General features: G+C 49.7%; 1 protein-coding gene and 1 pseudogene across 1 annotated transcript; both read left to right on the top strand.

Annotated features, from left to right (window-relative positions):
• Positions 1-311: 311 nt before the first annotated feature.
• On the top strand, positions 312-1,259 carry LOC140898153 (olfactory receptor 11A1-like). Its single transcript, XM_073311591.2, has one exon. It carries the CDS (start codon positions 312-314, stop codon positions 1,257-1,259), a length of 948 nt encoding a protein of 315 aa, XP_073167692.2.
• Positions 1,260-8,955: 7,696 nt separating this feature from the next.
• LOC140898149 (olfactory receptor 6P1-like) lies at positions 8,956-9,898 on the top strand (annotated as a pseudogene).
• The last annotated feature ends 16,193 nt before the right edge of the window (positions 9,899-26,091 follow it).

Below are 26,091 nucleotides of genomic sequence, written 5' to 3'. Positions count from 1 at the left end.
TTCTGTATGGTTGTACATGAGACCCATCACCACAGTACTTAGGTGCTTGGTGTGATCTGTCCAGTTACAACACAGGTTTCCAGAGAGATTCACGTTTTGTTTAACCGGCAGTCTGATCAGATATGAAATCTATCCCAGGGGTCAAGTGAGATGTTTTTTTCCCCATTTCCCATCCCCTAGCCTCCACTCTCTACTTAGCTATTGTTCAATAGCTAGTTGGGGGACAATGAAAACAATGCTAATGTTTTATTGAGTGAATGTTCTTCATTTATATCCCAGAGTGAATTTCTTTCCCGTAGGCACAACCTATGATGAATCCAGAACAGGGAAATCAAATATCCATTGCAGAATTCATCCTCCTGGGATTCGGCACTCTCCCTGAACTGCAAATCCTTCTTTTCCTGCTGTTTCTAGTGATCTACTTTACAACCATGGCTGGGAACATCCTCATTGTGGTGCTTATTGTGGTTTATCGCCACCTTCACAACCCCATGTACTTCTTCCTTGGGAACTTGTCCTGCCTGGAGACCTGCTACACTTCAACCATCCTGCCCAGCATGCTGGACGGTCTCTTGAGTGGGACAAAAACTATTTCATATAGTGGGTGTCTCACACAGTATTATTTCTTTTCTTCTCTAGTTATTACAGAATGCCTTCTCTTATCGGTAATGTCATATGATCGGTATTTAGCAATATGCAATCCAATGCACTATGCAGCCCGTATGAGTGGCAGGTCTTGCCTCCAGTTTATAGGTGGCTCTTGGACAGGTGGCTTCCTGTGTACTGGCATAATAATATTGCCGATATCCCAGTTATCTTTCTGTGGCCCCAATGTTATTGACCATTTCTTTTGTGATCCTATTCCCCTGATAAATCTCTCCTGTAATGATCCTCACCTGATGGAAATGTTGGCTTTCACACTCAGCTTGATTTTCTTACTGGTCCCATTCCTAATTACCTTGATGTCCTACATCTTCATCATTGTGACCATCCTGAGAATCCCTTCCACAAGTGGGAGGCAAAAGGCATTTTCCACTTGCTCCTCCCACCTCATTGTGGTGACCATGTATTATGGAACTCTATTGTTTGCCTATATGTTCCCAACAATCAACACACTGAGAGACTTCAAGAAAGTTCTCTCAGTCATCTACACTATCCTGACTCCCCTGGTCAATCCCCTCATCTACAGCCTGCAAAACAAAGAGGTCAAGGAGGCTCTGAGGAAAGCTAGCCATAAGTTCATGTTTGGACGAGACTAACCCATCAATTTCCAAAGGTTAAAATAAAATAGACATACCATAGACTGGTTTAGTGCCTGAACTGAAGCCTGGTATAGTCCAAGGTTGTGTTCCATTCGCTCATTAGGCTTTCTGTCATACTCTTACAGAGTCACAGCCATAGGAGAAAGTGGAGACAGATAGGTCCTTAAAAAATGGGGTCACAGGTTTTAAGAGGTCTGTGTAAGATACCACAGGTGAGTACTACTGAGCTGGTGGGAGGTTGGAACTTGTGGCTGCTCTAAGTTCAGACAATGAGGGGCGATTGTGCTCAGTGAGAGGGTGCAGGGATAATGGCCCCACTTGGAATGCTGAGCATCCATTCCTTGTATGATGAGAGACTTATATAAACACACACACACACATAAAAATACATGATTCCTTCATTATAAAAATATGGAGTTGATACATCACCATGGAATGCTAATGTTAGGAAATTGTATAATTAAATGGTGTTTCTCATAGTGTATTTCATCCCCAGGATTCCTTCAAAAAGAGTAGAAAAGCAAAAGGAAACCCTCTAACCTGTGCCACAGAACACAGGATGCCCATATAGTGCCCATCTATAAAAAGGGAAGTAACTGCAACTGGGGAATTGCAGACCAGTCAGCTTAACTTCAGTACCCGGAAACATAATGGAGCAAATAATTAAGCAACCAATTTGCAAACACCTAGAAGATAATGAGGTGATAAGTAACCGTCAGCATGCATTTGTCAAGTACAAATCATGTCAAACCAAGCTGATAGCTTTTGTTGACAGGGTAACAAGCCTTGTGGACGGGGTGTAGATGTGGTATATTTTAACTTTAGTAAGGCTTTTGGTATCATTTCACATGACCTTTTCATAAACAAACTAGAGAAAGACAACCTAGATGGAAGTGAGCTGTAGCTCACAAAAGCTTATGCTCAAATAAATTTGTTAGTCTCTAAGGTGACACAAGTACTCCTTTTCTTTTTGCAAATACAGACTAACACATCTGCTACTCTGAAACCTAGATGGAGATACTATAAGGTGGGTGCATAACTGGTTGGAAAACCATTCTCAAAGAGTAGTTATCAGTGGTCCACAGTCATGCTGGAAAGGGGATAACGGTCCACAAGGATCAGTTCTGGGTCCCGTTCTGTTCAATATCTTCATCAATGATTTAGATAATGGCATAGAGAGTACACTTATAAAGTTTGTGGACAATACCAAGCTGGGAGGGGTTGCAAGTGCTTTGGAGGATAGGATTAAAATGATCTGGACAAACTGGAGAAATGGTCTGAAGTAAATAGGATGAAATTCAAGAAGGACAAATGCAAAGTACTCCACTTAGGAAGGAACGATCATTTGCACACATGCAAAATGGGAAATGACTGCCTAGGAAGAAGTACTGTGGAAAGAGATCTGGGGGTACTCCCTTGATGATTACTCTCTGGGAAGGTTTTCCAACCAGTTATGCACCCACCTTACAGTACCTCCATCTAGCCTATATTTCCCTAGTTTGTTTCTGCATTACAATGGAATGCTGATAATCTGTTCTAAACTACCAAGTTAAAAGCAGCCGACTGATGGAAAGAGAGGCCAGAGTGACTAATTCACAGTTTAGACACTTGCGGAGCATCTACGCTGCAGCCGGGGGGTGGGAGGGTCGGGGGGTGAATGGCAACTTCTGTAGACGTAGCCACTCTAGCTGTACTCCAGCTAGCTCGCTAAAAATAGAAGCGAGAAAATGGTGGTATCGGCTTCAGTGCCGGCTGCACAAGCAGAATATCCCCTGGGCAAAGGGGCACTGCGGGCAGCAGAGAGTGAGGGATGGGAAAGGGGCAGCTCTGCTGTATCATGGATACTAGGGATAGCAGAGGGTGAAGGCTGGGAAAGGGGCGGCTATACTGGAAAATGGGCATCAGGGAAAGTCAAGGTTAATGTGACACATGTTTTATGCATCCTTTCTAATGATCTCTAGATGGCAGCTGTTCATATGGAATGGCAAATAGTCAGTAATTGTTAAATCCATGACTTCAGTTAAAACTATTGCTTAAGTCATTTAGAGTCAAAAATCTTGGAATTAAAAATTTAAGCCACAGTGTGTGAAGATTCTGGTCCATCCCTGTGTTAGAGCCAATTTTCCGTTTAGACATGTATCCTTCAAAGTGTTAGGCAATGGGATTTCCTCGCTGTCTTCAATAGTTTTGCTGGAGATTATTTAAAAAACAAAACAAAAAAAGAAACCTCTTTTTTCCAGAATACAATGATGTGAGCCACAAATGTTCCACATTTGGGCATTATGAACAACAAAGCTTTGTGGACACACAATTATTCACACTGGTGATACATTGGACTGAGACCTTATGACATGGTTAGGGAGCAAATTATGCTAGGAGAGGACTGGGAATAACAATCTGCTAGTTTGTTTTGCTTTCAGAAATAAGTGCATATTTGTATTCTTCTGTAAAGGCTGGAACAAACCTTTCCTTCAGGACAAGAAGCACAGTTTTGTAGTCAAGTTGCAGAATATATTGCAATACACATAACTGAAACGATTATATTGACTGTACCCAGATCGGACCATGAATTGGCTAGTGTCATAAATATAAAGGGAAGGGTAATCACCTTTAAATCCCTCCTGGCCAGAGGAAAAATCCTTTCACCTGGAAATGGTTAAGAAGCTAAAGGTAACCTCGCTGGCACCTGACCAAAATGACCAATGAGGAGACAAGATACTTTCAAAAGCTGGGAGGAGGGAGAAAAACAAAGGGTCTGGGTCTGTCTGGGTGATGCTTTTGCCAGGGACAGAACAGGAATGGAGTCTTAGAATTTAGTAAGTAATCTAGCTAAGTATGTGTTAGATTATGATTTCTTTAAATGGCTAAGAACATAGCTGTGCTGAATAGAATGAATATTCCTGTCTGTGTGTCTTTTTTGTTACTTAAGGTTTTGCCGAGAGGGATTCTCTATGTTTTGAATGAAATTACCCTGTAAGGTATTTACCATCCTGATTTTACAGAGGTGATTCTTTTTACTGTTTCTTCTATTAAAATGTTTCTTTTCAAGAACTGAATGCTTTTTTCATTGTTCTAAGATCCAAGGGTTAGGGTTCTGTGGTCACCTATGCAAATTGGTGAGGATTTTTACCAAACGTTCCCCAGGAAGTGGGGTGCAAGGGTTGGGAGGATTTTGGGGGGAAAGACGTTTCCAAACGACGTTTTCTCGGGAACCCAGATAAAGTTTGGTGGTGGCAGTGGAAGTCCAAGGGCAAAGGGTAAAATAGTTTGTACCTTGGGGAAGTTTTAACCTAAACTGGTAAAAGTAAGCTTAGGAGGTTTCCATGCAGGTCCCCACATCTGTACCCTAGAGTTCAGAGTGGGGAAGGAACCTTGACAGCTAGTGTCAACATATAACACTGTCCTCTATAGGACGGAATCTGTACTGTTCAGTTGCTTATCAAACATTCCAACAGACCAATTAGAGGCCTACAGTTCTGGTACAAGATTATCTAATTTGTACAACTACTGTGGCACTGAAGATCAGTGTAACCCTGAAACTTGTCAGGGTTTTGGGAACAAACTAGTTGCACTTATAATCCCAGGTCTCTAAGCTCCATGCTTCAATGGTCTGGGCTTTTTGAAGAAGCCTAATGTAGTTAGGTGCCAAACTCTCATAGCAATTCCGTGGGAGTTGGGTGTTTATTGTGTACATTACCAGCCTTTGGAAATCTCAACCTAAATGTGTAAAACACCTTGTTGAATCTGCATTTTATTTGAGCAGCAACCAGCACGTCTCGTTTTATAAATGACTGACCAGTAGCCATTGAAATAAGGGTAACATTTGCAAAAAATCTTCAGCAAACTTCAAAAGTGACACAGGAGCCTAAATCCCATTGCCTTTCAGTGAGATTTATACTGGTAAGCCTTCATAACTAAGACGCTTTGGAAAATGGGATGTAGGCTCCTAAATCACTTAGACCCTTTTTAAACTGTTACCCAAACAGATTGAATGAGCTTATTGGATGGGGACTGGGTATACGTGTGCTTGCAATGAAGGGCAAGAGGAGGTTTTATTGCAGAAAATGAAAGATCAGCTAATGCTCTGCTGAGATTTTAAAAACTTTCTAAGGGAACTGGATGGGAACTCAGTGTCTAAATCATTTAAGTGGCTCTGAAAATCTCAGGTGTAAAGTTTATTTCTAGGGTTAATGCGTTATTTCTTGACAGTCAACGTAGCATTCACCCAATAAAGAGAGAGATTTCTTTTAGCATTAGAAGTTTCTTCCCTCTTCAGGACTTTCCCTTTGAGATTAGAAGTTTGACTCTACTGACATAGTGTTTGGTTTATTTTTAGACAAACCTTTCCTTGCTTGTTACGTTCCCCAGAACAGATGTGCCTTGGGAGACTGCACCTTCCCACAGAAGGATGTATAATGAATCAGAAAAGACTTTCCCCACTTGGCGGAGGGTATGAGGCACAGGGCACATTACTTGACACGACAATGACACCTCAGTAGCTGTTCTGGGATATGAGTTCTATTTACTGGGAACATGGAAGTACGTCAATGAGGTGGGGAGAGAAGATGGACTGAATAACCTGGATCCTGGTCCCTGATATGCTAAGTGAGGAGGCGACAACAGAGACTCCAGCTGCTGATCACAGAATGATGTTTGCTTTTTTTGCAACAGTCTTACACTGTTGACTCATATTTAGCTTGTGATCCACTATGACTCCAGATCCCTTTCCGCATGACTCCTTCCTAGGCAGTCCTTTCCCATTGTGTATGTGTGCAACTGATTGTTCCTTCCTAAGTGGAGTACTTTGCATTTGTCCTTCTTGAATTTCATCCTATTTACTTCAGACCATTTCTCCAGATTGTCCAGATCATTTTGAATTTAAATTCTATCCTCCAAAGCACTTGCAACCCCTCCCAGCTTGGTATCATCGGCAAACTTTGTAAGTGTACTCTCTATGCCATTATCTAAATCACTGATGAAGATATTGAACAAAACCCCAGACCCTGAACCAATCTCTGCAGGATCCCACTTGTGATGCCCCTCCAGCTTGACTGTGAACCACTCATAACTACTCTCTGGGAACTGTTTTCCAACCAGTTATGCATCCACCTTATAGTAGCTCCAGCTAGATTGTATTTTCCTAGTTATAAGATGCCTTTTTAAAAGTTAACATACACCAAAAGCCTTCTTAAAGTTAGCATATACCAAATCTAGCCCTTCCCTCCATCCACAAGGCTTGTTATCCTATCAACAAAAGCTATCAGGTTGGTTTGACATGATTTGTTCTTGACAAATACATGCTGACTGATACTTAGCACATCATTATCTTCTAGGTGTTTGCAAATTGGTTGCTTAATTATTTGCTCCAATATGTTTCTGGGTACTGAAGTTAAGACGACTGGTCTGTAGTTCCCCAGTTAGTACTTATTCCCCTTTTTAGAGGTTGGCACTATATTTTCCCTTTTCCAGTCCTCCGGAATCTTTCCCGTCTTCCTTGACTTTTCAAATCTCATTGCTAAGGGCCCAGATATCTCCTCCGTCAGCTCCTTGAGTATTCTAGGATGTATTTCATCAGGCCCTGGTGACTTGAAGCATCTAACTTGTCTAAGTAATTTTTAACTTGTTCTTTCCCTATTTTAGCCTCAGATCCTACCTCATTTTCACTAGTGTTCACTATGTTAGATGTCCAGTTGCTCCTAAACTTTTTTGTGAAAACAGAAACAAAAATGTCATTTAGCACTTCTGCCATTTCCGCATTTTCTGTTATTGTTCCCCCACCACACACATTGAGTAACGGGCCTACCCTGTCCTCGGTCTTCCTCTCACTTCTAGTGTATCTGAAGAATGTTTTCCTGTTACCTTTTATGTCTCCAGACAGTTTAATCTCGTTTTGTTCTTTGGCCTTTCTCATTTTGTCCCTACATACTTGTGTTATTTGTTTATATTCATCCTTTGTCATTTGACCTAGTTTCCACTTTTGGTAGGACTCTTTTTTTGAGTTTCAGATCATTCAAGCTCTCGTGGTTAAGCCAGGGTGGTCTCTTGCCAGACTTCCTATCTTTTCTACACAGTAGGATAGTTTGCTCTTGTGCCATTAATAATGTCTCTTTGAAAAATTGCCACTTGTCTTAAACTGTTTTCCCCCTTAAACTTGCTTCCCATGGGATCTTATCTACCCACTCCCTGAGTTCGCTAACGTCTCCTTTCTTGAGATCTATTATCTTTATTGTATTGTTTCCCTCCTACCTTTACTTAGAATCATGAACTCTGTCATTTCATGATCACTTTCACCCCAGCTGCCTTCCACTTTCAAATTCTCAACCAGTTCCTCTGTATTTGTCAAAATCAAATCTACAACAGTCTCACCCCTAGTAGCTTTCTCCACCTTCTGAAATAAGCAATTGTCTCCAATTTGGCAGATTTGAAAAAATGGCAGATACGACAGCCGCAAAAAGAGAGAGAGAATTAATATTTTTTAACCAAATGTAAAGAAAAGAAGAATAAAATGTAGAGCTAATAAAAATATCTCTTGGAATATTTTCCATCAGAAAATACCAATTCATCAAGATCAAAATGTTACATGGAAACCAATTTATTTCTATAAAATTTTGTTTGGGAAAAAAAAGTTGTTAGATATTGTTTTATAAATGAAATAAAATAAAATAAAATGTCAATAATTTTAAAACTTACAAATAAAATGCAATAACAATAAAAACCAAGTCATCTAAAATAAAAATAATCTAGAAATAAAATTAATGATAAATGCATTTTAAAAAAGTCAAAATTGGCATGAAAACCATCATCTGAAATCATGGAATTACCCATGAAATGGAAATTTGGGTTCCTCACTGCTCTACTAATATGACAATATAACATTTCTTAAAATTTTCCAATAGAAATCATTTATGCAAGAGAGGGTAATTTTTTAGCAAAATGGGTGGATTCTCGCTTTAAAAGGAGATTGGGTAACTGTATGACCAGCAGTAACATTTCCAACACTGGGGGCTAACTGCAGGGTTTTTCAAATTTCATTCTTCCTTGCATAAGATGGTCACCTGGCTGAGTCTCTGTATGTGGAGCGTCCTACTGCAGGACTATGAACTATTGTCCTAGTGAAGGACAGGTGTTTCTGTCTGTTTAGGAGAACCTTTTCAAAGGACGCTAATAGAGTTAGGCTGCCAATTTCCCCTGCAATTAACTTGCAGTTGGCTGCCCACCCATTGCAACTCTCAGCCCTATTTGCTTGGTTTCTTTCTGTGTTGCAGCTTCCCCTCAAATATAACATTCTGACCCATTTCAGCCGTGGAACTCCAGCCTACTTTTTCTACTTTTAGACACCAGGCAGTGATATCTGTTACTACTTGGACCGATACCTACCTAATCTATCTATGTTTCTGTGCGGTGGTGTCTGAGCCCCAACACCATAGTACCTGAGTGCTTGGTGCCATCTGTCAAGGTACTACACAGGTTTCCAGAGAGATTCACATTTTGTTTAACCGGCAGTCTGCTCAGATATGAAATCTGTCCCAGGGATCAAGAGAGATGGCATTTCCCCACCCCTGTCTTCTATTCTCAACTCAGCTATTTTTTCGGTAGCCAGAAGAGGGAGACAAAGAAAACAATGCTGACATTTATTGCGTGAATGTTGTTCATTTATATCACAGAGTTAATTTCTTCTCCATAGGCATGCCTCATGGTGAGCCCGGAACAGGGAAATCAAACGTCCCTCACAGAATTCATCCTCTTGGGATTTGGGACTCTCCCTGAACTGCAAATCCTTCTTTTCCTGCTATTTCTCGTGATCTACATTGCAACCGTGGCCGGGAACATCCTCATCGAGACCTTAGTTGTGACTCATCAGCACCTTCACACCCCCATGTACTTCTTCCTGGGAAACTTGTCTTGCTTGGAGACCTTCTACACCTCGACCTTCCTGCCCAGGATGCTGGCCAGTCTCCTGAGATGAGGACAGGACTGTTTCATTTAGTGGGTGTCTCACACAATATTATTTCTTTGGTTCTCTGGCAGGTACAGAATGCCTTCTCTTATTGGTGATGTCTTAGGATCGGTATTTAGCGATATGCAATCCAATGCACTATGCAGCCCGTATGAGTGGCAGGGCCTGGATCTAGCTCACAGGTGCTTCTTGGATAGGTGGCTTCCTAGGCAATGGCATAACAATGTTCTCAATATCACAGTTAACTTTTTGTGGCCCCAATGATATTAACCATTTCTTTTGCGATCTTATCCCCTTGATAAATCTCTCCTGTAATGATCCTCACCTGATGGAAATGTTGGCTTTCACACTCATCTTGATTTTCTCACTGCTCCCACTCCTATTTACCTTGATGTCCTACATCTGTATCATTATGACCATCCTGAGAATCCCTTCCACCACCGGGAGACAAAAGGCCTTTTCCATCTGCTCTTTCCACCTCATTGTGGTGACCATTTTTTATGGAACTCTGCTAACTGTCTATATGTTCCCAACGACCAACACACTGAGTGACTTCAAGAAAGTTCTCTCTGTCGTCTACACTGTCCTGACTCCCCTGGTCAATCCCATCATTTACAGCCTGAGAAATAAAGAGGTCAAGGAGGCCCTGATGAAAACTTGGAGAAAATGCAGCTTTTGACAATGTTAGCTGATCTGTTTCCTTAGGTTACAATGAAATTGATATAACATGGCGTGATTTGGGGTCAGTATCGAAGCCTACTAAAGTACAAGGTCACGTTTCCATTCGCTTCCATTGGTTTCTTGTCATGCTTTTGCAGAGTCACAGCCCTGGGAGAAATGGAGGTGCATAGACCTTTTAAAAACCCATGACCCCGTTCTTTTTCAGACCAATATCAGATGCCATTGGTGGGTACTACTGGGCTGGTGGGAAGCTTGAACTGGTGAGTGATCGAAGTTCAGACAATGGGGGGAGATTGTGCTCAGGGAGAGGGTGCAGGGTAAATGGATGCAGTTGGAATGCTGAGCATCCATCCCTTGTAGGGTGAGAGATACACCCAGACACATACAACACCTACATTATAAAAACACACAAAACGCCTAAATTCCCATCTTTAAAAAAGGGAAGAAGGAGGATCCGGGGAACTACAGGCGAGTCAGCCTCACCTCAGGCCTTGGAATAATCATGGAGCAGGTCCTCAAGGAAGCAATTCTGAAGTACTTTGAGGAGAGGAAAGTGATCAGGAACAGTCAGCATGGATTCACCAAGGGCAAGTCATGCATGACTAATCTAATTGCCTTCTATGATGAGATAACTGGCTCTGTGGATGAGGGGAAAACAGAGGAAGAGTTATTCCTTGACTTTAGCAAAGCTTTTGACATGGTCTCCCACAGTATTCTTGCCAGCAAGTTAAAGAAGTATGGGCCGAATGAATGGACTATGAGGTGGATAGAAAGCTGGCTAGATCGTTGGGCTCAAGTGATCAATGGCTCCATGTCTAGTTGGCAGCCGGTATCAAGCGGAATGCCCCAAGGGTCGGTCCTTGGGCCGGTTTTGTGCAATATCTTCATTAATGATCTGGAGGATGGTGTGGACTGCACCCTCGGCAAGTTTGCAGATGACACTAAACTGGAAAGAGTGGTAGATATGCTGGAGGGAAGGGATAGGACCCAGAGGGCCCTAGAGAAATTAGAGGATTGGGCCAAAAGAAATCTGATGAGGTTCAACAAGGACAAGTGCAGAGTTCTGCACTTAGGACGGAAGAATCCCATGTACTGCTACAGACTACGGACCGAATGGCTTGGCAGCAGTTCTGCAGAAAAGGACTTAGGGGTTACAGTGGACAAGAAGCTGGATCTGAGTCAACAGTGTGCCCTTGTTGCCAAGAAGGCCAATGGCATTTTGGGATGTATAAGTAGGGGCATTGCCAGCAGATCGAGGGACGTGATCGTTCCCCTCTATTTGACATTGGTGAGTCCTCATCTGGAGTACTGTGTCCAGTTTTGGGCCCCACACTACAAGAATGATGTGAAAAAATACTCCAAGGTCCTTCTCCTCCTCCGTTACTTCTAATTGATATGTCCCCAGCTTATAACTAAAATTCTTGTTATTAATCCCCAAATGCATGACCTTACACTTCTCACTATTAAATTTCATCCTAAATTTCATGCTCTAGGGCCAGTGCCTGAGCTGGTGTAAATTTATGTGCTCCATGCTGAGCGACACCAGCTGGGAGTCTAGCTCCTAGCGCCCACTGAGGACTAGGGCTTTTGACTGGCTTGAAAAAAAATTATATTGACTTTATGTGAGTTCACTGAAGTCTCTGTTTTTTCTTCCAGGGGGTGCCGAGTGCGAACTCTGCCCCAAGGACTGGTGGGCGCACTGGGAAAAGTGCGACTGGGATTCTAAAAGGAGTCAGATCTGGACCAAGAACTGGAAAGACTGTGAGTCGAGGAATTCACAAATGCTCGAGATCCAGGACCAAGAGGAGATGGTAAAGTGAAATGCACAAGGCCAGTGCCCCAGCTGGTGTGAATCAACGTAGTGCCACTAATTTTTTACTCCTTTACCACTCAGCAACTCTCGGGGAACTGGTCTATTCTTCAGTACCACAGAAGCTCTCCAGTGAGAGGCTATCATGCAGTGTGCTGGCCCCGTTGGGTCAGAATCCATTTTAGTTGCATGTTTTGGGTCTCTGAGAGATCTCCTGGGGAGATGGGGGAGCGGGGGGTCTCTGTATATACAGGGGGCATAAGACCATGTGAGAGTCACCCAGATGCTTGCTTTACATGTCTGGATCAGCCTGAACAACACGTCCCACACCAGGAACTGGAGCTGGGTGGATGGCTCCCCTTTAAACCAAACACTGTGAGTGTTGCCTGAGAATTCACTGTGACAAAGATATATTTTTCTGAGAGACACAGAACTTAGAAGTCAGAATGGAGTTCTCCGCACTCCTCCTTGCTCTGACTCAGGGGTACAGTCCTTGCTGGGTGCATTCGCCCCCTGCACTGATTTGGGGTGCCATCCCAGCCAGGTGTATTCCACTGCCCCTCACTTGCACCATAGCTCATTGCAAAATCCATTCCTTCCCTCCCTCTCTATCTTCGAAGATTGGTGTTTGCCATCACGGTCAGGTCAATTGCTCACTAGTGCCTTGCCTAGAGAGTGGGGCACTGTCACTGCAGGATGCACTTACTTCATGCATGTGGGAAGCCGGGAATCTTGTTGCCAGGTGAACCTCCCGGAGGTGGGCAGATGCTGTAGTGCACGAGGTAGCAAGGGTGGAGTGTTGTGGTTTGCATCCTTCAGTCAGCTGTGGTGATCTCACACTCTTCGTCCTGCCCCAGGCATTGTGAGGGAAACACACTGCCCTGGTGGGATATTTCCCAGCATCTTGGTCCAGGAGGCTGCAAACAGAGGCTGCCTCTTGTGTGCGAGCCTTTAGCCAGAGCCGGGGCAGATGCCTCCTGAGGTGGTAGATGGTTGAGCAGAGCAGCCGGCACCAGGGGAAAGGGAAGTCTGAATGCTCCGTACAGAGGGAGGGGAGGGGTATTTGTTAAGATTCAGCCTTAACCGATGTCAGGTGGGGGTTACCCAGGGTTGGGGAAGGGCAGGGCCGTCCCTAGCTATTCTGGGGCCCTACACAGCCTCCCCGCCCCCTGCGGGGGTGTGGGGGGGGCAGGCGTCCAGGCGGGGAGGCTGGCTTGGGGGGCAGGGGAGAACTGCCCCCAAGTACTCACCGGCGGCATGGCTGGGGCCAGGTCGCTGCATTTCCCGCTGCCGGGCAGTGTAGGCCCGGCCCTGCTGCAGTCCTCAGGAGAGTGAGGGTGGGGCTGGGGCAGAGCAGATGTGGGAAGATGTGGGGCTGGGGCGAAGCAGGGGTGGGGGCTTTGGGGAGGGGGTGGAGTGGGGGCGGGGCTGGGGCGGAGCAGCAAGCAGCTGCGCAGGGCACCAGGAAATTTCCTGGTGCCCTATGCAGCTGCTTACTTTGCATATCAGTAGTGACGGCCTTGGGGAAGAGGTCCCAGCTCCCATCCACGCGCCTCGGCACAAACAACAGCCCTGACTCTAGGGGGGTCAGAGTAACCTAGAAAAGCACCACTCTTAACAATCCCACAATGCTTTTATTTAACCCAGGCGAGCCGGGAGCAGACCCACTTTAGGATCTCTAGCAGGGGGCACACACATTCCCTCTCCCCGGCATACAGAAAAACAGCTCTCCCCACACCTGTCCTGGCTAGACTCCCATAGATTCTCTACACCGTACCAATGCAATTCTCTCCCCTGCCTGGGTCAGTCCAGCCTCTCCAAGCTCTGCTCTGGTGCTGGCGCCTGGTTAACACCCCATTAAGGTGCATGGGGCAGCACACAATTCCCACAGCTGCCTAATGGGACTGTATCCCACTGCAGCCATGGCTCACAATCTATGCAAGACACTAGTGCAGAGTTAACCTGGGGTAAATGAAAGGTTCAGTCTATGAAAGCTGAAAATTAACTTCAGAATCACTTTGTTGCATTTTAAGTATTTTAGCAAAATGTTTCTATAAAAACCGACAAAGGAAAGCAAGAAGTAGGGTTCAAGGGGCATTTAAAGGATGCACAGGTCTTATAGGAAGAAGCAGTTTTGTGGAGACTGACTGAAGGATGGAAATATAAAAAATAAAGAGGAGAAGAGGGGACTGAGGCTGGAGAATCAGAACAAAGGACAATAGCAACATCTAGTTCTCATGGAGTATTTCTCGTCCATCAATCTCTTTATAGGTGGGGAAGAAGAGTCACAAGGATGCCAAGTGATGCCCAAAAGTCACACAGCAGCCCAAGGCTTAGAACCCCCATATCCCAAATGCCAGTCCAGCACTCTATGCCGCGGTACTGCACCGCACTGTCCCCATAGCCTCTGGAGACTGTTTCCGTGTGGAGTGTCTGGCGCGACGGGGCCCTGATCTCAACTGGGGCCTCTAGGCACTACAGGAACGTGCACAAACGCCAGCCTGGCGTTCACACAAACAACCCTACTGCTATTTCGGCAGCGAGCACCTGCACTATGCACCATGTGACTTGCAGTAGCCTGTGCGTGGAGTGAACCCAGCCCTGCCAATAATCACAGCGAGCTCTTCATTGCACGGCTCTAAGCTGGAAGCTGGCAGCCAGCCCAGGAAAAACAGGCAATTCTGACATTGCAGACTTTCCAGTCGGTCTGATTCATGGCTGGTGGTTCTGCTGAGTGAAGGAGCAGTGACCATGTGGAAGGTCAGTCTCTCAGCTTTGCTGCCCTAAGACTCAATGCTGCAGCCCACTGGGAACCTGGGAACCCAGCCTGTGCCCACTAGTGGCTTGCATAGGTTGTGCAGCGTGGTTGTAGCAAGATGCAGTCACCTTGGGCAGCCGTAGGAATTGTGTGCTGGCCCATGCATCTCAATGGGGAGTTAACTCCAGGATCCCTTGCTTGGGGGGGCCTCACCAAGCCCATCCCAGGATTGATTCAGGCTAGTGGAAGGTGGCAGTCACTGCAGGGGGCCTTTACTTCCTCCCCAGCTATTGAAAATTGAGGTCATTGGCAAGGACCAACCCATCTCCCAACAAGCTGTCATTTGGAAGAGCCTATCACCTGTTGACTCAGAGCAGCTGTCCCAGCATTTCCTGGACAAGGAGCCCTCAGTGCAGTCTCTACCGGGTCGCATGCACCGGTGGGCGGTTCTCTCTGAATGCAGCAGCCACTGAAATTTCCTGCTGCACCCCAAGGCCTCCCTCCCCATGGGGTGAGACCTGAGTCTTCTGCACACTGGCAGGGGTGGGGTGGGCGTGTTAAGATTTTGCTGCAACAGAGGGAAGTGAAGGGAAGTACAGAGAGGTATTGAATCAGGGTGTGGTCCCGTGCCACCTTTCTCCAACCCCTCTGTCCCTGCGCTGGTCCCAGACTGAATCATCCCCACTAGTGCTGGTCCCAGGAGGTAGCCTATGGAGGAGGAAGGGGTACAGAAGACTAACCAGAATAATGTGATTGTTAAGGTCTGGTCTCTGCTTAGCCATGGTGGCGGGGAGCAACATCACTGCACAGACTAGGTTCTCAGGTTTCCCAAGGGCTGCAGCATTAGGGTCCATGGCTGTAAAGTGGAGAGACTGAGTTTCCACATGGCCACTGCTCCCTCACTCATCAGAAGCCGGGGGAAAAGTAACTCAAAACTCTTACCGGCATGGGGGCCCGGCTCCAGGAACTCGAGAAGGGGGTGGAGCTTTGGGCAGAAGGGTGGGGCCTCAGGCAGAAGGGGCAGGGCTGGGGTCAGCCTCCCCCAGCCAGCCCTTCAGTGCTGCCCAGGCCCCGCCGCCTGGCGCTCCGGCAGCGCTTTAACGTCAGCTGTGTACGGGCCTGTACCGGCAGCCACTTCTCACTGGCACGCCACACCGGCCGATACCGGCCCACTTTCCCCTCCGCTCAGCAGAACCACCGGCTGTGAGTGGGACACGCTGGAATGTTAGCAATGCCAGAATCGCCCCTTTCTCCTGGGCTGGCTGCCCCTCACTGTAACCCACTAGACCCCATTCCCCTCCAAGAGCTGGGATAGAACCCATGAGTCCTGGCAGGGTCTCTCTCGCTAAAGAGTTAGTAACAAAGGAACAGCAGAGATGTGGTATCTGCTAGTTTTCCATAAGTCTCTCAGGGTTACCCAGGATAACTTTGGGGATCTCTGTCTTTCATCTGGAATGTTTCCTGAAAGTGTCCAAACAGCTCAGAGATACAGAACCATTCCCTGGATCCATTCTTATAGCTGTCTTCCCCAGAAAGCAATCTGGCAAGTGTTCCTGTCAGCTCATTGCGAAGTTATTGGCCAAAACACGAGAGTTTTCAGGTGCCTAAGTAGCCCCTGGGCTCATGGTGAAATTATCCTCCCCACCACCACCAAAATTGGAAATGGTGCCCCTGAGTGCACAGAACCCTACGGTGTTCCCCCAAGGGAGCTGCATTAACAGGCAACTCTGCAAGTGACCCCCATGCCTCTACAAGTGACCCCCAGGCCTATCTATTTCCTTGGCCACATGTATCCTGTCCCTATTCTGGCGAGTAATCCAGAAAAGGAGGGAAAGAGCTCACCACTGCGACCACCTCAGGGATGTGTTGGGTTGAGATCAGCTGGTCAAAGCAGGCAATAGTGACAGAATCTGAGACTTGAAGCTCCTCGAGTGACCTCTGACCTTTCTAGACCTGCCCCTCAATCATACACAGCGATTTGTAAAGTTGAATGTGATTGTAACTAGACCCAATTTAACCCCTTCACCACACAAGACAAAGCCCGTAGGATTCATCATGAACTATTTATTGCTCCACCCCTGGCTCCCTGCAGCCACCAGCCACTTTTGAGCTTTCCCTCTTCTCTCCCAGGCTGTGCTCGCTTGATTGCAGGAGCTCAGTGGATTCTCCAGCTTTGCTCTTTCGCTTCCATTCTTCACGTCTTTGGATGGCTGCATTTGCAACTGAGCAGCCTGATGGAAATACTGAGTCCTCTGTCTCAGCAGGCAGGCCCAGCAGCTAAAGCCAAAGACTCATTGAGAACAGGGGGAGGTTCGCCTGAACTGTCAGGAGTGGAGGCTGGGCCCACAGCGTAGGGTTACCATATTTGAACTTTCAAAATAGAGGACACTCCATGGGGTGGAGGGGGAGTGGTAGCCCTGCCCCCTATCCACTCCTTCACACTTCTTGCCCCCTGACTGCCCCCCACAGAACTGCCAACCCATCCGACCCCCCCTGCTCCTTGTCCACTGGTCGCCCCTCCCAGAACCCCTGCCCCTAACCGCCCCCCAGGACCACACCCCCTATCTAAACCTTCCTTCTCCTTGTCTCTAACTGCCCCCTCCTTAGACCCCCCCACTAACTGCCCCCCTAGAACTCCACCCCCTACCTCTCCCCTGACAGCTCTGTCTCCTGACTACCCCATCCCCTGTCCACAGCCCTGCCCCCTGACAGACCCCCGGGTCTCCCACACCTATCCAACCACTCCCTATCCCCTGACTGCCCCCACCCAGAACCCCTGACACATCTAACCCCTCTTCTCCCTGCCCCTGACTGCCCCCCCAAACCTCCACCCCATCCAACCCCCCCGCTCCCTGTTCCTTGGCTGCCCCGACCCCTCTCCACACCCTCGTCCCCTGACAGCCCCCTCCAGAACCCCTGACCCATCCAACCCCTCCTGCTCCTGTCCCCTGACTGTCTCTTGGGACCCCATGCCCCTTCTCCAACCCCCCAACCCCCTTCCCATGCTGCTCAGAGCAGTGTGTCTGGTGTGCGGAGCCAGACACAGAGCCGCGCTCCCCTGTGAAGCGCGCAACCCCGCCCCCCAGAGCGCTGCCGGCGCAGCTCGCTGAGGCTGCAGGGGAGGGGGGCAGCAGGGGAGGGGCTCTGGCTGCTGGAGGCCCCGATGTTAGCGGCTCAATCCGGCCCGGCTGCCCTGTCAGCCGCACCGCGCTCTGCACAGCGAGGGAAATCCCAAACCTTTTGAGAGTTTTACTAATTCCTCCCTGACGACTATTTAAAACCCCAAAAGCCGCACATGTCCGGGAAAACCCGGACGCATGGTAACCCTACCAAAGGGACTCAAGGATCTGCAGCTGCTGCCACCTATATGGTGAATCCTCCGACTCATCACCAAACAGCTCTTCCCCATTCTGCAACCTGGCCCCACGGTCTGACCGTGCAGGAGAACAGAAACCCTTTGGGACAGCAGCAGAGTCTCTTCAATGCTGCACTCTTTGCATGGCTTCCCGTGGTCACCGGGAAACACGACTACCCTGCCCCCAGGCGTCTCTCAAGGAGCTGCTGGCGCAGTCACTGGGCACCCACTCGTAATGGACTCAGGCAGTGGCATTGCAGAGGGAGCTGAGCGGACGTCCCTTCTGTGACTTCCTGAATTGCTGCCAGGACTGATTCTCCTCTGCGCTAGGGAGAGTCCTAGAGGAAAAGCAGGTGTGGTGGGGGAGGGGGCAAGACAAGCTCTCCCCCTGAGCCTTTGACTAGCAGGCAAGCAGGAGTCTGGGAGCCAAGGGATCGGTGTGTCTTGCTGGGAGAGCAGAGCTTTTTTTTTTTTAGAAAAGAATTTATTTGTGTAACACACTTACACAAATCGCCAAAGCAGATAAAACAAAACTGTGCAACAAAACAAAAGAAAACGCAATGTATAACACAGCACCCTTCAGGGGAGAGAAGTGTTCAGGCTTGCCTGGGCCCAGAGCGGCGGGGCTTCCTCGACACTCATGGTCTTCCACCCCTTCGAGTTACCTAGTGCCACGCCCAGTGTCACCAACTATTCTTCTCCTGAGAGTGCCCAACAAGATGGGCTAGGCTGTGGGATGGACCGTTTGGGGGGAGGGGGCGTGCACGCACGTGTGAAAGGGCCCCTCCTAGGTGGTGGTGATGATGGTATCCACAGCGGCAATGGCTGGGGCTGGGGTCTCTCGCTCTTCCCCTCAATCAAAGGGTCACACGGAGGGAACCAGACAGGGTCACTGAGCAGAGAACCTCGGACAGTGCCCACCGCTCCTCGAAGGTGTCAAGGGAGTGGGTGGACAACGCCCAGACTAACTCTGCCCGGATACGTGAGTGTACTGAGGATCGGAAAATGGCCTTACAGTTGCAGGAAGCTTCATTGGACAACCTTCTCTCTCTGGTTTTATAGATGGCTGTTTTAGCTACGGCTAGGAGGAGGTTAACCAGGAGATCCCATGACTTTGTGGGGCCACAGATGGGAAGTGTGTAGATAAAAAGGTGAGGGGAAAAATGCAGCCAAAATCATAATAAAATATTAGTGAGGAGCTGGAAAAGGGACTGCAGCCTGGCACACTCTAAATATACGTGTGCCAGGGTTTCCCTCACATTGCAAAAAGGGCAAGTATCCGGGATGCGGTTGAACTGTGTCAAAAACACGCCCGTGCTCACAGCTCCGTGAAGGAGCTGCCAACTGATGTGCCCGACAGGCCTCGGGACCAAGGTGGAATACAGGCTGGCCCACTGGGGCTGCTCACCCTCCAAAGGTGGCAGGAGGTCCCGCCACTTTGTATCAGGGCGGGACACCAGGGTGAGGGCGTGAAGGGTGTGAAGTGTGAGTGTGTATAGATGTTTCCTTGGCGTGGTTTGTAAGCTGACCGGCTGCAGTTCATGCAGCCAGCTCACAGTGAAAGGGCGAGGGGTTTGTTGGGATCTACGGGGTAGGGGCCCAATTGAAAGGTCCAGAGGGCCTGGGATAGAGAGTGGGCGGGGTGCGCCCTCACGCAGGGCTCGGTTGAGATAAGCCTGAGCAGCGGGGGTCAAAGCGGCCTTCATCTCCTGAAGTACGCGCCGGGGGTACGAGGTCTGGAGAGCCCCATGCACCAAGCGAGCGTCAGGGGATCCAACCAGTCTCCCCGGTCGTAGTCCAGGAGGTCTCTGACTCTCGTGACTTCCACCAGGACCAAACACTGGCGCACCGAGCGGGACTCCGCCACCTGCACAGGGAGCTGGGGGTTGTGTAGCAGGGGCTCCGCGAGGAGATCTGCTCCCACAGTGGCCGTCGCTGACCTGGTCATTGAAAACAGTTTCCAGGTCTGGAGGAGGTCCTGGTAGAAGACCGGCAGCCCAGAGAGGTCTCATGGAAAACCTCTCAGACAAAAATAAAAGAGCTGTCGGTTGTATTGGAGCCCTTGGAAGCCACGTAGGAAGGCATATGCTCCACGTCGAACTACCTGCACTATAGAGGAGCCTCTGCAGGGCCTGGAGGCGGAAGACACGGACCTGAGTGTACAGACACTTCAGGCCCTGCCCTCCTTCCTTCAGGGGTAGATGAAGAACACCAACAGGGGCCCAGTGCATTCCTGACCAAAAGAACTCCAGAATCTATGTCTGGAGGTTGGTCAGGAAACCCGGGGCCGGGACCAGGGTGTTGAGCCAGTACCAGAGCATGGACAGGACTAGTTGGTTAAGCACCAGTGCTCTCCCTCGGAGGGAGAGACATCGGAGTAGCCTCGTCCATTTCCGGAGCTGCTCTATCACCCCGCCTTCTAAATTTTGCCAGTTCTCCGGAGGAGAAGGGTGCGTGGCAGAAAGATAAACACCTAGGTAGAACAGCGGACCTGCGTTCCACCGGATAGTCTGAAGCGCTGGTGGGAGGGAGCTCACCTGTCGCCAGTCCCCCACCACCAAGCCAGAGCTCTTGACCCAGTTGACTCGGGCAGAGGAGGCTGCCGAATAGATGTCCTGGCAAGCTTCCACCTGCGCCAAGTCGCCCGGGTCCTGGACCACGAGGAACACATCATCGGCGTATGCCGACAGGACCAGCCGCAGCTCCGGGTCCCGCAGCACCAACCCTGTCAACCTCCTTTGGAGGAGACAGAGGAAGGGCTCGATCGCCAGAGTGTACAGCTGGCCCGAGAGGGGGCACCCCTGCCATACTCCTCGCCCGAAGCTGATCGGTTCGGTCAGGGTCCTGTTGAGCCTAACCAGACACTCTGCGGAAGCGTACAGCACCCGGAGAAAACTCACAAACTGAGGTCCGAATCCAAAAGCCTGCAGAGTGCCCAGGAGGTACCCATGGTCCACTCTATCGAACACCTTCTCCTGATCGAGAGACAGGAGGGCGAACGACAGACCGTCTCTACGCGCAAGTTCAAAAAGGTCTCGGACAGAAATAGTTGTCAAAAATGCTGCGACCCGGGACAGTGTAGGTCTGATCTGGGTGGATCATGTCGGCCAGCACAGACCCTAGCCACAGCGAGACTGCTTTCGCTATGATTTTGTAATCCGTGCTTAGGAGTGAGACGGGACGCCAATTTCGTAAATCGCGGAGGTCCCCCTTCTTCGGCAACAAGGCGAGCACTGCTCGCCTGCATGAAAGAGGGAGGACCCCGCCCTGCAAAGACTCAGCCCACACAGTGGCTAGGTCTGGGCCAAGGATGTCCCAGAATGCGCGGTAGAACTCCACGGTCAGCCCGTCCATGCCCGGAGATTTATTGGTGGGCGTGCGACGGAGGGCTTCCGAGAATTTGGCCAGGGTGAGAGGCAGTTCTAGTCAGTCTCGGTCGCCTGCGCTGACCATAGAGAGTTCCTCCCAGAGCAAGCGCCAGGATCGGTCGGATCCGGGGAGAAAAGGCTTGTGTAGAAGTCACGGGTACTCCCACACATCTCCACCGGATCCGTGAGGGGGGTGCGGTCTTCTGCTAGAAGGCAGGTGACATGTTTCTTGGCCCCCCTCATTTTCTCCAGGGCATAGAAGAAGCAGGAGCCGCGATCCATCTCCCGAAGGAGGCGGATGCGGGATCGAACAAAGGCACCTTGGGCCCAATGGTCCTCAAGGGCCCGGAGAGCAGAGCTGGAGAGCAGAAAAGGGCACTGGAGGAATTGGAGAAAAGTCAGTGTGACGGCTGGGTCATGAGCAGCCAGACCTCGTGGTCAGAGGCAGAGTCCACACTCACAAGACAGGAGTCGAGAGTCAGCTGGGTCAGGACACTGAAAGAGCAGAAGCAAAAGACCAAATTGTGTTCAGAACCTCAAATCAGATGAGTCACCCTGAGTCAGGATGCCAGAAAGTCAAGCATGGGGAGTGGGAGCAGGAACAGTTAACACACAGTCCAGAGGGAGCAGGGGGGAGCTCGGGTGTTCAGACAGCTTCTTGTTCCTGCTGCTGGTTTAAGGAGGTCCTGGGGGCCGATTAGCTGCTCTGGGACTCTGCCAATAGGCCTCAGGGATGGAGCCTCAAACTGGGTCTGGACTTCCTTAGTCCTAGCTAAGCAGTTTTTCGTAGGCTTCCAGGTGGCGTGCTGGAGTGTGGCTGCTCCCAGGAACCCTGCAGACCCGGGTTAATGACCCATGGGCTATGACAGTGAGTGATCTCTCCCCACTCAAACCTTTCTGCAGGAAACCGACTCCAGGATCCCGGACGCATCCTCTGAGAATAAAAAACACAGTCATGATGACAAATAGGCTATGTAACAGGTGCCCCCTCTTTGTTGCAATAGCCTCAAGCACCCAGAAAAGTGCACGGTTCTTACCTCCAGGAGATGCCTCGGCTCTTCCATGTAAGCCTCAATGGGACCCCTGTTGCTTGGTTTGACAGGATGAGATCATCTGTGCCCACTGCTCCCTTCTCTGGGCTGGCTGCAGCACACATCTGTGTAAGAGGCTGGGCCAGAGACTGGAAGAGAGATGTTACAATCCGGGTCCAGGCACCCCAGGAGGAGAACTGAGGGTCTGAAACCAAAAGACGAAGCAATCAAATCAGCAGATCGACAGAGAAGTTTTGGACCGTACAGGGACATGAAAGAAGTTCTGTTAGAAAAGCTGAGATGTTAGTCTGGAAACTGCTAAGGCAAAGATTGTGACTTGTTAAGATTCAGTTTTAGTCACTGCAAAGCGTGTTGTGTTTTGTTTGTCTGTTTGAAATTTGTCTCTTTCTCTTGCTTAGTATCACTTAAATCTCTTCTTTGTTACTGTGCTTCCCAAACCACCTCAGTGTTGTGTGTTTGAGTGAAGTGTGAGTTTCCAACCTACCTAACAGGCTGAGCTGTGCCCTGTCTCTTTGAAGGTAGTAAATAATTTCTGAGTTGTGCTGGGCCCAGTGTCCAAGGGAAGTTCACCAGACACTGACCCATAGACACTTCCCAGAGAAGAGGCTACACAGGGCTCCAGACACAGCCAGCAGGATCCCTCCCACAAGCTGGGCCATGTCCTTCCCCATGTCCTTCCCCAGCCCCACAGCTTCCTCCCCACCCCAGTCTCAGGAACCCCTCCCATCTCCCTGCTCTCCCCACCCACTCTCCAATACCAGGCTGGAATGGAAGCAGGTTTGTACCAGAGTTCCCTCACCGCTACATCCTGGCCAGGCCTCATGTCACAGCTTTCTAGCTGGGCTAGCAACCCTGCTGAGACTCACTCTTGCAGTTTGTTGGCTGGGAACTCAGCCCTCCAACCAGGTGACTGGCCTTTACTCCACTCCTTCCTGGGTCGTGCTCCTTCCAAACAAAGTCCCAAAATGTCTTGAACAGCAACAAGGCTTTCCACCCTCGTGGGGAACTCTTCCTCAGCGTGATTTTGGCTCGGCCTCCCCTTCTTGGGTTTCTGTGGTCTTCTATGTCCCCTTCGTTAGGGACAGTGAGAGAACCCAGTCCTACCCTGGACTCCAGGTTTTGGCCCAACGCCATCTACTGAACAGATCGATCTGCTTCTGTACTTTTGCTGCTGTTTTCCCTTGTTTCCTCTCAGGTGGAGCTCACTTTGTCATCAATTTGGACTAGCTGCAGGCTTGGCAGCCACAGGCCAAGCCACCCTGTTAGATACCCTCCTCCTTCAAATCCGATCCAACCCGGCAGACAGGTTTGTTGAGGGGATGGTGAAACCCCATTGCTGATCAGAAGGAGGTCAGAGTCCGTTCTCTAGGATCTGAAGGTTCATTTATCCTGCTGCGGGAAGTGGAGCTGGAGAGCGGAGATGTTATGTGAATGAGACTGCATGATGCAGTTAGAGACTGAGGGACAGGAGCCTCTTCCCAGAAATGCTCCCAGCCAGGCTAAGCTGCAGGGATCCCATTTCTCCCCCAAGAGACCCATATGCCCAAAGAAGTCAATGGCTCTTACCTCCAGGATGGAGCGGGGTCTTACCTCTCAGCCTTTTTGAGAACTAGCACTGCTTGGTTTCCTAGGACAAGGTGACCTGTCCGCACTGTTCCCTGAGGTGGATCAGCTTCTGACTGCACCCATCTGGGAGGCTATCACACACCCCAGGTCCTAGAAGATATGGGTGGAGGAGGCTCCTCTGCATGTCAGACACTGAGAGCCCATAGAAGGGCCAAAGAAAGAATAAAGGGCAGGAGATGAAGCTAGCCCTGAGCCTCTGTCCCATTCTCACCACCTCAAATGTGGAGCTTCCTGAGCTTCAGTTGGGCAGACAGTCTGTAGCCCTGACACAAAGGTCCTTCTGCGCCATATGGGGCAGGAAGATCTCTGCCTGGGAGCACGGGGAATGGGATGGGGGTGAGATCAAGGAAAGAGGGGAGGGGTATGGGTGTGAGGGAAAGAGCTCCTGCCCCAGATGAAGGAATTTGGGGGGCCGAGGGAAGGACACAGCTCCACAGAGAGGGGAGAGAGTTTTTCTGAGGGCCAGGGGCCTCCATTTCCGCTTCCACTAGCCCCGCATTTACAGTGAGACAGAGCAGTACCTGCAGCAGGGAGGATGAGTTGCTGAACAGGGAGGGGAACCTTTAAGAGCATCAGTTGAGCCACAGCCCTTGCAGCGCCTCAGGCATCTGGCGCAAGTGCCGAATGATGTGAAGCTGGCACATGACCTTGGCTGTGACATCCTCGTGCTGCAGGGGAACGAGAACATGTCAGAGACTGAGACACTCCCCAGGAATCAGGGAGGATGAAGGGCACCTGGAACCAGCACCATCATTTCCACCCAGCAGCTGCTCATGTCTGAGTGGTGGATTCACCCTCCTGACGCCCTGGATGGAGGCTTGCTCTCCTCTCTAGTGACCTCTAGTGCCAACCCCCCTCCTTGTCGGGTGAGCTCCTGCCACCTCCCCATCCATGCCCCTGACAGCTGTTCCACCTCCAACCCACCTGGGGACACCGCTCAAGTTCGTAGAACCCTCTCCTCCACCCCCACCTCCATCCCCACCCAGGTAGGGCAGGGATGGGGCTCTAGCAGGGTGGTGGGGGGCAGGAGGGATTCTGCCAGCAGTGAAGTGGGATGGGGAGAGGTTGAGACCTTTCCCCAAGTCACCCAATGACAAAAGCTGAAGCCACAGGATGGCAGCCCCAGTGAACGGGGCAGGTCAGCAGCCCCTGCTGACTGAATCCTTCCAATCTCTCGAGAGCGGGTCCAGCCCTACCAGCAGCAAGACCAGCTTCCCATGCTCATGTGCCTCAGCCCTTCCTGGTCAGTCACCATCACCAGTCAGTCCTTGGCCTCCCAGGCTGCCAGAGATGGGAGCAACTCCAGATGGTGGCTCGGGTGACATGGACACTAGGCCATGGGGAAATGGGTGCAGCTCTATGGGGCAGGAAAGGTTCACAGAGGGCACTTAGGGGACTCTCGTGCCATTCCCAGGAGTGATAGCAGAGCACCACATCCTAAGAACAGAAGTCCATGAAGTCCAGAAGTCCCCACTAGGCTCCTTGCTCTCAGGCCTGCGAATGGCGATAGGATGGGAATGAGGCCCTGGGCCCCACCCCAAGCTCCTGAGTCTATTGAAGCTGCTTACCGTGACCCCCATCAGTTGCTGGGCTTCCCCCAGGAGAGAGTAGACTAGCACCAGCCCAGCCTGGCTGACACGCAGCAGGGGGTCGTGGATGGCCAGCACTGCTGTCCGCAGGAAGGATCTTTTCTGCCCAACAGAGAAGAATTTTCCAAAGACCTAGAACGAAGAGGACACGTGGCTCAAGCAGATTGCCCAGAGCCAGCCTCCAAGTCCTGGCCACACAATGGCATCACCGCCCAGTGCCCCAAGGGGTGGGTAAGAGAGCTACTGCAGCAAAGGCAGTTCATTCATAGAATCAGAATATCAGGGTTGGAAGGGACCCCAGAAGGTCATCGAGTCCAACCCCCGGTGCCGCTCTCGGGGGCCCAAGTCCTTCTGGTCCTTCATTCCCCAGGAGGCTTTCAGGGTCCCAGGGAAGCCCCTTTATTAAAAGGTCACAGATGCTTAGGGACCAAAGCCTCCAGTGGCTCTTTCTGGAGGGCAATTTATCGCAGGGGCCACTCTAATGTGTGTGAGCAGGCCCACTCTGCTGTGCAGGGCACAGAGATGACAGGGGACTTTGTGTTGCTTCCAGCAGAGAGATCTCCTGCACCTCAGTGGCTAGAGGAGTGTGCTTTTGTTTGGGCAAGTGGTGCGGGGTTGGCGCTGACAGACCAA

Source organism: Lepidochelys kempii, chromosome 14 (genome assembly GCF_965140285.1).
Source record: "Lepidochelys kempii isolate rLepKem1 chromosome 14, rLepKem1.hap1, whole genome shotgun sequence".
Classification (NCBI taxonomy): domain Eukaryota; kingdom Metazoa; phylum Chordata; order Testudines; family Cheloniidae; genus Lepidochelys; species Lepidochelys kempii.
Note: the sequence above shows the minus strand (reverse complement) of the source record. Positions and strands in the feature narration are given on the sequence as shown.

Coding starts and splice junctions, on each gene's coding strand:
- LOC140898153 (XM_073311591.2), top strand. CDS start 312: ATGAATCCAGAACAGGGAAATCAAATATCCATTGCAGAATTCATCCTC.